The sequence below is a fragment of the Aedes albopictus genome, chromosome 2, assembly GCF_035046485.1.
Source record: "Aedes albopictus strain Foshan chromosome 2, AalbF5, whole genome shotgun sequence".
NCBI lineage: Eukaryota > Metazoa > Arthropoda > Insecta > Diptera > Culicidae > Aedes > Aedes albopictus.
This window is the reverse complement of record NC_085137.1, coordinates 353,335,163-353,348,668: the sequence shown is the minus strand read 5'-3', so window position 1 is coordinate 353,348,668 and position 13,506 is coordinate 353,335,163. Positions and strand designations below refer to the sequence as shown.

At 37.4% G+C, this 13,506-nt stretch overlaps 1 protein-coding gene across 23 annotated transcripts in view; it reads right to left on the bottom strand.

Annotated features, from left to right (window-relative positions):
* Positions 1-987: 987 nt before the first annotated feature.
* The window catches only part of LOC115253727 (glutamate-gated chloride channel), a 773,621-nt gene continuing 761,102 nt past the window's right edge, over positions 988-13,506 (bottom strand). For all 23 annotated transcript variants that reach the window (XM_062852730.1, XM_062852735.1, XM_062852734.1 and 20 more), the window contains one exon: positions 988-8,363. In XM_062852730.1, coding sequence (XP_062708714.1) covers positions 8,217-8,363 — 147 coding nt within the window. In that variant the 3' untranslated portion in view covers positions 988-8,216. The remainder of the gene's footprint in view (positions 8,364-13,506) is intronic.

The window sequence follows — 13,506 nt, the reverse complement described above, 5'->3', positions numbered from 1 at the left end:
GATCGTCTGCGAACGATAATCTTGATTCTCGAATTGTGTGATAACATGGTTGAAACATGGTTGATTTAACACTTCTGATTACATGGGATCCTCATTTTTCACAAGGTTCTTAAGGATTTCGAAGTGTTTATTAGAAAAAATGAAATTTAAATTACACTTAACTAAAAATGTAATAGTTTTCATAGAAAAATAGTTCAAAACGGGTGGAGCGGACCTGGTGTGATGGTTAGAACACTTGACTATCACGCCGAGGACCCGGGATCGAATCCCACTCTCGACAAACTCACAAAATGTGGGTTCTTCCTTCGGAAGTAAAGTAAAGCGTGGGTATCGAGATGAACTAGCCTAGGGCTAAAAATCTCGTTAATGCAGATAAAAAATGTTCAAAACGGTAAAAAATATCGAAAAATATATCAACACGTTTGTTTTCTATTACTGTAACCAACACCCTCACTAACTTTAATAAAACTGCATTTGAAGGCCTGTACCAATTTCTCTAGCATAACCAATAGATGCTGTTTGTAAACAACAATATCACCTTGATTATACTTTTCCTTTACATTTCTCTAGTTCACTTCGAACAAGTGAACAAGCTGGTGCGGCTCTGTGGTCGTGCGGCTAGTGTCACCAAGCTCTTAGACGCATCGTGCTGAGGAGCGCGGGTTCGATTCCCGCCGCAGCTGTCAGGAAATGTTTTCGGCTGTGCCGCTGGGCGTTGCATGCTAGTCCGTTGTCTAGTGTCGTGCTTCCTTCAAAGAGCGAAAAGCTCACTGGAAGCAATGAACTTGTCCGTGTCTTTAAGTGAAAACGTTACGTACAGTTACAGTATATAACTATTAACAAAAGCTGAAATCAATTGGGTTGAAGTTGACTTAGTTATAGTAACAAGTATACAAAATAGGAACACCTTCCCAAATGGGATAACATCCTACTGGCTTTTGACATAAGGATTTTTCGGATCATTTACAGCCACTGGGCCAAAAAATGAATTTTTAATTGAAAAATGTTTATTTAGAAAATAAAGATATTCATTCGTGACAACATCTTCTTATACCTCTTGCGCATCTGCTATTCACCGAAACCAATCAGAACGCATAATAAATTATTATTTACAATGTTGCTGTTGTGATTCATTTTGTTTTGTTTGTGTGTATGCGTGTGAGATAGTAAATGGACGAAGAAATGTGTTCACCACACTAGTCAGCTTCCTGCGTGTATGTGCATGGTTCTAAAAACAATTGTCTGTTTTACAGCTTCCGCTGTGTGTCTTATTTCACGTTGAATTTCGAAAGAAAGAGTAACGAACAAAAATTCTTTTTTTTTTTTATTTTCAAACCGATAAACCTCTCAAAAGTCTTAACAAAATTCCTTAGGAAAAGTAAATTGTTTTGATGATTTTCAGCTGTGCTCTCTATATTTCTCTCTTTGCTTCTGTTTCATGTAAGTGTGTGTGTATGTGTTCAAGTGTATCTGTCTGTGTAAATTTTGTTTTGTGTACGTTTGGTTCTAAACCGCGCATTGTGTGATAGCGTCCATTACGCAGCTAAGAGAAGTGTGTTTATCATTGTTGGCTTTTGTCTACATTGCGTTTTGCCAAAAAATTGCAGTGAAACAGCTCTTTCGCCCTTGGCTCTTACTTATTACCCATATTGTTCGAACATTTTTCTTCTTTTGACGCCACTTATGCTAGGATAAGTGACGGGTGTGTTTATTTTTTTTTGTATTTTGTAGTTTAAAGTTTAGCAAATATACGAGAAAAGATATTAACTATAATTTGTTTGTGTAGGACTTTGTTTGTATTGATTTTTGCTGTGGTTTTCTCTCGCATTCGGTTTTTGTCGCTATAAAATGGCTTTTTTCTACTTTACAATTTCTAACTTTCTTGCGTTGATTTGCTTTTTTTTGCTTGATAGTTCTGTGTCATTTTTAAAGAGAATTATTCGTTCTGGTATCAAATACATGGTTATAATTTACAAACGGTTATTTTAAATTTGTATGCTTACTTTAGTGTGTAGTTTCTTACTTCATTTTCTTTTGTTTACTAAATCACAATCTTAGCTGAGCTGTATCATTTTTCTTTGTTAAATTATTTTTATTTGAGTTTTTACATGGAACTGTTAGTTGACCGGCTTCAATCATATGGGGTGTATTTGAAACTGAAAGCAGGGGTTCATATATTTGAATTTCCCATCGACACGTGATGAACTTGGAATCATTCGCTAAGTTGAGTATAATAATATTGTTTGAAATTTCAAGGATTCTTTGGTTCTAGTTTATTTGATAACTTTTTGTCACTAAGGCTTATGATTAACGTAGATTAGAAAACAGGCTTTTAGCAGACACTATCATAGTTGGAATTGTTCGATTTAAGTGACTGAAGTTTACATATAAATTATAGTTATGTCTTTTGCAGCGCAATAGCTGTTTATTTTAAAAATATAAAACAATGTATGCATAATTGTTTTAGAATAACGTTTGACGCTTTAGAATATACTTTTGTGTGTTTTACTTGCTTTCGAACAAAGTCTTAGCAATCTTTGGAGGGTAGGTCGTATGCCATTAACGCAAAGGACAAACTTAACGAAACAATCGAATCAAAAGTAACGACAATGATTGGTAACTCAATTGATATCCTGGTACTATCCTAGCTAGTGGTTCTACTGGAGACCGTGACATAATGACTACTTTGTCCAGCTAATGCAGCGCTTCAGTTTATGTTTTTCGCATTCTCTCTTCTTTGATATGTTAAATGACAAACTAAGCACTTGAGTAGCACGTTTTACGTTTAGTAGCTTTTCTGTGGTAGTAGTAGTAATAGTTCGCGTAGTAATATTTTTTTGCCGTCGATCAGATGTCATTCCTATAATTTTGTATAAGTGTAATAACTCCTATGGGCACGAAAATCACAATTTTCCTTCATTTCCTATCGTTCAATGCGCCGTGTGATTTTACATCACTCACTTTTGTCAGCTGTGTGGTCGTTTCTACTTAAATGACACAAAGTTACTGAAAAATCCGACTCAGTTTGAAAAGCAATTGTTTTTTTTTAGAGCTGGATGGATGACTGGCAATGCTCAAATAGGTTAAAAACAATACGCAAACATAAATATTTGAAATTCTTTGGATTTCCTAGCTTCAGTTCGTGATAAACTATTTAGAAAAACAAATATTTTAAACTAGAAATAAATCACGCAATTGTTTCACGGCGTTTACTCATTGACTCTACTAAATGTTACACATACATACTCTTTGGTCCAATGTAGAATGTAGGCGGGTTCAACAATTTGGTATTCGATGGTTGCTTTCTTGTTTTTTTTTTTTTTTTCTACCGTCAACAATAACGGCTTGGTCTTGGCTTGTGAAAGGCTGAAAAGCGTTGGAGTTGTGTTTGTTTTTAGTGCAAAGAAAAAATCGAGTTTTTTTTTATCATTTCGATATTGCCAAAGCATTGTGATCGGTTCTATGCCTTAAGAATTTGTAAATAAGTATATATCTTTAGTTGCATTGTCACAAAAATCCTTCAACGATTAATCGAAAATCTTTGGTGAATTGATTGTATCAAGCGTAGCTCACTGTTTGTTGATGGACATGATTAGAATGGTAACTATTTCTTTTCCGAAGTAGCTCTGAAGGTACACGATAACTCATTCATGGACTGTTGGTTAGATTTGATGATGATAAAAACAAAGACGTAGTCCTACGTCAAAATTTGTTTCTTTCAACAATATTGTTTGTGTTTCAGAAACTCTTGAACGTTTGCCAACTTTGAAATAAGTTAACAATTTTGCATGAATGGAAATGGCATCACTGATCGTAACAAACTGAAGTCTGTTAGAGTAACTTGAGAAAGTGAATGTATTTGGGGTATGACAGTTGGACGCGCATTAATGCTGTTATCTAACAAGCTTGAATTGATAACTTTGCATGAAATGTCGCTTCATGGCCGCCTGGCGAGTAAAAAGACCGGACTTGCAACATTTCTGGTTGAGCTGGTTAGGCATTCTTACTTTTACCCAAGCTATCTGCTATGAATTTCCATAGAGAACTCTCCAGGGATTTCTTCAGAAGCTCGAACAGGACTTCAAGACCAACAATTGGAAAGGCCGCATCAACATTTTGTAAACAAACATGTTTCTGTCGACTTGAGGCCTTTTGAACTCCACCCACACACCTCACCACCACTAACAGAAAGCGCAAACTTCAAGCTTTCTGTTAATGGTGGTGAGATGCGTGGGTGGATCCCAGAAGGCCCTATGTCGACACAAACGTGTTTGTTTACGCAATGTTGATGCGGCCTTTTCAATTGTTGGCCTTGACTTCTCAAGGCACTTCACCAGAGTTTTCATTGGTTTCCATCGCAGATTTCACTAGAGATTTCATCAGAAAATCCACAACATATTTTCCGAAGAATCCACAGGAGATCTCGCCATAGATTCCCACCTTAATCTAGGATTTTTATCAGGATTCCTTTTAGGAATTCCACCCTCAAGGTTTCTTGTCTACAGGATTTGCTGCAGGAAATAATATCTTGGATTACTGTAACAATTTCTATCACAAATTCAACTAAGAGTTTTGCCATGAATCCACTGACAATTCCGCCAAGGATTGGACCATAGACTTCTCTAGGATTTTTTCCATAATCTTCACCATGAAGTTTCATTAACTGGGATATCTCCAGCAATTCTACCAGGGATTCCTCCAGTAATTCCAAAAATGATTCCTCCAGGAGTTGCACTGGGGATTCCACCAGTAATTTCACTTGGGATTTCTCAAGGAATTCCATCAGAAATTCCTCCAGGAATTTCACTAGAGATTCCCCCAGGAATTCTATCAAGGATTTCCACAGGAATTTCACCAGAGATCCCTCAAGGAATCCCACTAGAGATTCCACCACGGATTCCTCCAGGAGTTTCACAGAGATTCCTCCAGAAACTCCACCAGAGATTCCTCCAGGAATTTCACCAGAGATTCCTCCAAGGAATTCATCAGGAAATTCCACCAGGGATTGTTCCAGGAATTCCCCCAAGGATTCCTCCAGGAATTTCACTAGAAAATCCTTCAAGAATTTCACAAGAGATTCCTCCAGGAATTCCACCAGGGATCCCTCCAGGAATTTCACTAGGGATTCTTCCAGGAATTTCACCAGGTATTTCACCAGGAATTCCATAAGGAATTCCACAAAGGATTCCTACAGGAACTCCACCAGAGATTCCTCCGGAATTCCACCAGAAATTCCTCCAGGAATTTCACCAGAGACTCCTCCAGGAATTCTACCAGAGATTCCTACAGGAGTTCCACTAGAGATTCCTCCAGGAATTCTACTAGGGATTCCTCCAGGAATTCCATCAGGAATTCTTCAAGGAATTCAATCAGGAATTCCACCAGGGATTCCTCCAGGAATTTTTCGAGGGATTCTTTCAGTAATTCCACCTGGGATTTCTCCAGGAATCTCAACAGAAATTTCTCCAGGAAGTTCATCAGAGATTCCTCCAGGAATTCTATCAAGGATTTCCGCAGCAATTTCACCAGAGATTTCCCAAGGAATCCCACTAGAGATTGTGCCAGAAATTCCACCAGAGATTCCTCCAGAAATTCCACCAGAGATTCCTCCAGGAATTCCACCAGAGATTCCTCCAGAAATTCCACCAGAGATTCCTCCAGAAAGTTCACCAGGAATTCCTCAGGGAATTCACCAGGAATTCTTCAGGGAATTTTTCAGGGAATTCCACCAGGGATTTCTCCAGGAATTTCGCCAGAGATTCCTCCAGGAATTCCACCAGGGATTCCTGCAGGAAATTCACCTGGAATTCCTCAGGGAACTCCACCAGGGATTGCTCCAGGAATTCCACCAAGGATTTCTCCAGGAATTCCACCAGAGATTCCTCCAGAAATTCCACAAAAGATTCCTCCAGGAATTCTACCAGGGATTCCTCCAGGAATTTCATTAGGGATTCCTCCAGGAATTTCACCAGAAATTCCAACAGAAATTCTACCAGAAATGCCACCAGAGGTTCTACCAGGGATTCCACCAGGAATTCCATGAGGAATTCCACCAGAGATTCCTCCAGGAATTTCACCAGAGATTCCTCCAGGAATTCTACCAGGAATTCCTCCAGAAATTTCACCAAAAATTTCTCCAGGAATTTTAGGGATTCCTCCAGGAATTTCACCACGAATTCTTCAAGGAATTTCTCCAGGAATTCCACCAGGGATTTCTTCAGGAATTTCACCAGAGATTCCTCCAGGAATTCCACCAGAGATTCCTCCAGTAAATCCACCAAGCAAGGATGTTTTCGATCACCTGGCAAAGCTTTTCTATAGACAAATGAGTCAAATGATTACCAGATGATCGAAAATATCCTTGGCACCAAGGATTCCTCCAGGAATTCCACCAGTGATTCTTCCAGGAATTCTACCAGGGATTTCTCCAGGAATTTTACCAGGGATTCCTCCAGGAATTTCACCAGAAATTCCACCAGAAATTGTACCAGGGATTCCACCAGGAGTTCCATGAGGAATTCCACCAGGGATTCCTATAGGCATGCCTCCAGAGATTCCTTCAGGAATTTCACCAGAGATTCCTCCAGGAATTCCATTAGGGATTCCTCCAGGAATTTCACCAGGAATTCTATAAGGAATTTCACCAGGAGTTCCTTCAGGAGTTTTGACTTAACAAAAAAAAAAAAACGAGGGATCCATCAATTCTAACATCCCAATACGAATTCTTTACTATTATGGCGAGGACTTCTAGAAAGCCATCTTAAACATGTTTATAGGCAAGAAATGAATGGTGGGCCGGTCTCAGCCAGCGATATAACAAATAAGTTCGGCTCCGCAAAGCGTTAAATGTCTTTGAGCTTCAAATGAATGAACCATACAACTACAACTTCAATGCACGTCCAACTATCGCTGTTTTTTTTAATCTGAGATGGAACTTCTTTGGTTTACAGGTTAGATGGGTCACACTTTGCAATGTTTCTTTTCAGTTAAATCTACTTTAAAAATAATGTCCACAAACATAAAACTTTGCCATCGATGGCCTTGGTAACAACACACTCAGATTGTTTTTCTTTAGAGAATTAATACCAAACACAGCGGGGTCGATCTGCGTTTTATATACGAAAATATACATTCTCATTTGCTATGCAGTGCTTATTCCTCTATTCCTTAGCCTATGTCATTGAATCGTTAATTATCCTAGCTCGTTATAAATATGCTTCATAATTAGTTTAGTCTCTATTCAAATAATATTGCTATATTTCCTCTTCCGCTCCCCCGTCTTAACCCCATCTCTACTAGAACTCTATTTGATTGCAAAAATTCTCATCATTGGCATGGCGTGTGTTTTGTATTCTGTTCTAATATACTTGGTTTGACCCTTTTTTGTTTTGTTTTTTTTATTCAATTTGAATTATTCGTTCTACGAAAATCGACTTGTGACTCTTGGCGTAGAATCTAACGTGGTGGCTCCTAAGGACACAATTAAGTTAAACTGGTCTCCCTCTCTCTCTCTCTTTCGCCAAAAAGCTTAGAATTCAATGAGCTTCCTTGCGCTTTGCATTGTTTCAGTGGAAAAGAAGGTTCGTGTGTGGAACTTACAAATATGGCAAACTGATTGCGTTCAGTTCTCTATCGAAAAGAAGAAGAAAAACGAATTAAACTAGACTTTTAGGACGCGCGAAAAATGACCTCTCTATGTACAGGATTCATTTTTACAATTCTCTATCTATATTTGTTTGTCATTACAGCATTCTCAAATTTGTTCAGTTTTATGTGTTTTGATTTTAGTGTTGCTGAAGATTTTCATTTTCCACTTTTCTTACTAAAAGGCAGTATTTGTTTTTGTTGTTTCCTTGTCCACTGATCGGCGTCACTTTTTTACAAACTTATCCGTGTGTCCATTTCGCTGGGGCTGGCCACGTCCCACTGCTGTACATTCCGAAGCTGTAACGTTGTCTATTTACTTTTGTATCTATGAGTACTTTTAATCCAAAGCTGTTGTGATATTTGTATGTTGTATAAAAATGTTCCTACTCGGGTTTGCAATTGGTGTGATGTGGGAATTTTGGGTCTTGGGAATGTACCCTTGGATAGAGCGGTGATATGCGAATCCATAGCCGGCGGCGGCCCTCTGGCAGAACAGAACCACAAACGAACTGATGTTATAGCAGATTATTTGTATAGATTTCATGAAGCAACCGCTTGTTGATCGTGTTCTAGGAGAATCCTTTGTAGTGTATGAAGAAGAATATGAGAAAGACTGCGTACGCCGAAGGGAAGGTGATCCGTGCGATGACGTCGATCGTTTTTGCCACCCGAATAGGATGGGGTGGCTCCTTTTTCCGCACCTGCACGAAACAAGTCTGAAAAAGAGAGAAATGAAATTGATGAAAATTGCACTATGAGTTGGATGTTCTTAGAATTTAACAAAATGAAATGATAAACCAATTCTACTATGTGTTCAAATATTGAATTTATGGCCGAGTTGAGTTACAGTATGCGGTATGAAAAAAATGCGAAAGTGTTTCTCAACTTCAAGCCTCATTTTCGCCCATTTGACGATAACCAATTTAGGATTGAACGTTCCATGATCTCTAATAGGCCAATATTGTGGAAAGTTTTTTATATCCTATTTTGGTCACTAACCTTTACAAGACGGCGCTTGAAGCTGAAGATAATCCACATTTTCAAACAACTAAAAAGTACGCGATCTGTGTAAATTTCATATGTGACGAAACATTTTTTTTTAATTTTCTTTACAATATCATAAAATATATGTGCTTATTTCATCTAGTATGTGAAACTACATCTCTCTGGATTACTATGGCCTGTTTATTCATCGAATTAGAGCTATTTTTTTTACTGTTTCAGTCATTTGTCTTATGACCATTGGGCGCGCAATTTATTGATACCCGCTTTTAAGGCTTGCATTATAGCATGTTAAATCAGGCCAAACATTTCTATACGTCCCAAGTGCAGATGAGAGGCTCTATTTAAGTCTCCTCTCTTTCGATTATAACGTGCTTGTATTTATAACTTTTGATTTACTTCTGGCGTCGGAAGGTAGATTTAACAATCCTTTTCCGATCTGCACATCACAAATTGTCAAAATGTCCACTGTGACAACGTATTTATTAAAAGAGAATCGGAACAAAGAGAGCCTCTCTTTTGCAGATTGGACCTTTAGATATGTTTGTCGCCAAATATCAAATATGTTCATTTTAATTTTGTAGTGTCAGGATATAGACATTGACTGATACACTGTCTTGAAAAAATAGTCATATATATCCCATATTTAACGTGTGATAGCGCCTTGAACTTTTCGCATTTTTTCATGCCGCACCCTGTAAATAAACATTTAAGTCAGTACTTCTAAATTATTTCCATTTTTTTTTCTGGAGATGCTGTTGAAAACATGCGAATGAACTACTAACATTTCAAGAATTTACTTCGATCAAGGAGTTTTCTTAAATATACTGGAAAAACTTGTAATTAGAAGGCACGAAATCTTGCTAATTGACAAATTGAGAGATGAAATTTGTGAAAAAAATCGCGTTCTAGTGGGATTCGAACCCACGACTCCGTATTCGCTAGACCGGCGCTTTAACCAACTAAGCCACAGAACAGGTAATGGTTCTGCGGAATAGAAAGCTAAACTGACTCCGAAGCCGCACCGTGAACACTCCTATTTCACAAACTCATCTCTCTTTTCGGCTTAGATGCCAATCCACAACACACTCCTGTTTGTGCCCACTAACGACAAGTGCGAGCATTACCTGTTCTGAGGCTTAGTTGGTTAAAGCGCCGGTCTAGCGAATACGGAGTCGTGGGTTCGAATCCCACCAGAACGCGATTTTTTTTCACAAATTTCATCTCTCAATTTGTCAATTAGCAACATTTCGTGCCTTCTAATTATAAGTTTTTTCAGTATGTTTCAGACATACCAGCTAACCTGGTAAAATGCCAGTAAAATGGGCAATATGTATCATTGTACTCTTGCTTGCGTCACATGGCGCAGTTCGGTCGTCCAAGCGTCCGACCGTGCCGAGCTCTCGACGCATACTAATTAGACACCAGCAAAAACAAACTGCCTGGTGGCTAGGTATGCGGAGTGCGAGAGTAAGTCTCGGCTTCATATAAATAATTCGCTCGCACTTGTCGTTAGTGGGCACAAACAGGAGTGTGTTGTGGATTGGCATCTAAGCCGAAAAGAGAGATGAGTTTGTGCAATAGGAGTGTTCACGGTGCGGCTTCGGAGTCAGTTCGGCTTTCTATTCCGCAGAACCATTACCTGTTCTGTGGCTTAGTTGGTTAAAGCGCCGGTCTAGCGAATACGGAGTCGTGGGTTCGAATCCCACCAGAACGCGATTTTTTTCACAAATTTCAGCTCTCAATTTGTCAATTAGCAAGATTTCGTGCCTTCCAATTACAAGTCTTTCCAGTATGTTTCAGACATACCAGCTAACCTGGTAAAATGCCAGTAAAATGGGCAATATGTATCATTGTGTTCTTAAATATATATCAGGAATGATTTCAAAGATTTATCCAAAAATTTCTTAAATTGATTCTATGATTGATTTTTTAAATAATACATAAGAGGTACTACTTTTAGGAGGCTTTTCAAGAAATCTCTCTTGCATGGATGCAGAATTACTGTATTTCTAAAGATTGCAGCAATAGTCTCTTCCAGCAGAATGATTGAAGTATTCTTAAAGCAATCAGATACACAAAAATCTTTAAATTAAATCCTAAAAATATTCAAGAATACACAGCGCAACATTACATAAAAAATAAAGACTTTCGAAAGAATTGCTAGAGCAATATCTTGAGGATTTATGAGGGAAGCATCTAAAGAGGTCCCGAACAATTTTTTAGAGAATTGGTAAAATAGAATGTGGATGACTTTTGGAAGAATTTTGAGCAAGAGTTTGTGAAGTAATCGTAACAGGAATTTCTGCTGAAATTTCTTGAGAAATTCAAGGAGTAATCTAAAATAACAAAAGAGTTTAATAAAATAATGCAACAACATTGTGGAGGTATTGTTCCAAATCGATGGCACATATTGAAATATTTTTCCCAAGTTAATTCCCAAGTAACCACAGAGCACTTTTTTGCCTAGCATGCTGATATAGAACTACAAAAATTCTCTAGAATTTTTGACTGTACAATGTCTTCATACGCCGCAAAAGGCAAAATAGGGGACCAAAGTCCAAAACGCCAAGATGGGGTAAAATGGCCCAACTCATAGAATCATTCCTGAATGTGATTTGATCTTAACCATAGGTGAATGGTGTCAATATATGTTTGCATAAAACATTCTTCTAGAAGCAAGGCCGCCAAACCCACGGAAAATCTTTTGATTTCCCAATGAAAATTGTCAATTGTTTCCAAGGAGATTGAGTCACACATGGAGGCGCATGGTTGTTGTTGTCTACGCTAGTGCTTCCTAAACTGTGCGTCGCGGTGCCCTGGTGCGCCGTGATCATTTCACAGGTGCGCCGCAGGATCTTGAGCTAAACTGAAAAGGAAAAAGTATAATTCAAAACAGAGAACGTCATTATTTTTTTGTTTTATGCAACTTAGAAATGTTGTTTCTCGGCATTTTTCCAAAATTTATCTCAACCTCCAAATATTTCCTGAATTTCTGGTATCCTCCTTAACATTTTGACTTTTACCAAATTTTTAAATCTTAGCAGTTCTGAGAAATTTTCAGTAATATTCTTAAATTGATTTTTGTATTTCCAAACAGCTTATAATTAAAAGTAAATATTTCAAAATCTTATTGAAGCTCTTTTGTGTATACTTTCCATCAGTTTCCCGTCTTTATGTTGTCTTCTACTTTTCAGAACGACATGTTTTTACTAACATCCCTATCACAGAAAACTTTTGCAAATTGTCGGTTTTATGCAAGTCACTTCTCAAAATTGGTTAATTATGACATCTAGATGGAAATTGATGAAAAACTATGTAGCTTTTGATCTCATTAAGACCCGTTTCAAAGTTCTTTGAGGAACGCGAGATTCAGACATTTTTTTTAATTATGTGCGCGAAAGGCCTAAGTTAACTTTTTCAATGGTTGTTTAAAAATAATCAACCGAAACTTATGTAAAGATCGCGCCATCCTCAAGATATAATGATCAAACCCATGATAATGAAAAACCCATCATCCTGAACATTTAAGTTTTGTATCTAAGTTTGCAGAAATTTCCCACACCATCACATCTATGAAAATTTTATAATTCCCGCACAAAAGATTTTCATAATATTCTTTGAAATTATTTCAAATCACCCGAAACTGTCAAAGTATAGCAACAGTTTTCCTTTTTTTTTCGGGTAAATTATTAGGACTCAAAAACATGCTATAGACGCAGTAATTTTTCGGGTTTTTTTTTAGTTTGTACGATAAATAAAGATGGCACAAGTATACATAAAATCATGGGGCATTTTTGTTTTCTTAAAAACACATGTTGAGAATAAGTGTAATCAGTTTCGTACCTTTTAATTCTGCACTAATTGCTTATCCTTTGACAGATACGCATATTTCGACTACCACTTGTAATCTTCCTCAGTGTGAGTTATCCATAACTGACACTGAGGAAGATTACAAGTGGTAGTCGAAATACGCGTATCTGTCAAAGGATAAGCAACATAGGGCGCAATAAAAAGGTACGAAACTGATTACACTTATTCGAAGAGGGTATTCTGCTTAGAGGGTTCGAAAAGTCGGTACAAGAAATGTTAAAAATTTAAATTTTATTTGGATTCGAACATTATAATGAAATTTCTACACGATTTTGCATTCTAAATTTTGAAGTGAATGTGAAAAAATGAAAATTCTCTGTAAAAAGATGTTGGTGCGCCGTGACATTTTCAAAAATTTCAAAAGGCGCCGCGCGCGACAGCAAAAAGTTTGGGAACCTCTGCATTTGTATTTGTCTCTTGTATTTTCACAACATGCCATTCCCACTGTATCCTACTAGCTTTACCCTCCTTCAGAGTTTAAATTCGGAAGGTTTAATTTTCATCATGGCAAACAAGAAACAATATTCTAAAAAAATCATGGATGACTTTTTAGAGAACGGTTTTTTGGACGAATGTGTAGAATCCAAAAATCGTTATCTGCGCAATAATATGTGTTTTATTGTACATCAACATATGGTTCTCTGCTACACACAGCGCTGGATTTAGAAGGCCACGGCCCCATATTTTAGCCCCCACAATATTACATTTCAAATAATTGATGCTAGAAATAAGAAGAAGTGCAAGAAACTTCTCTCGATTTGATTTTGTCATAAGAGCTTCACAATACTGTCTAGTTGCAAGCTGTATATGATAATGATATGTTGTGATGCTTTCGATAAAGACTGCAATTTATGAAGTTTTATTTTTTTTCTCTCCAAAACTGCTTATTATTTATTTATATTTGTGCAATTCCTTAAAATTAATTACCGGAAATTCTGATGAAAACCTTCGATTAAATTCTAGAGGAACTCCGAAACCCTATAA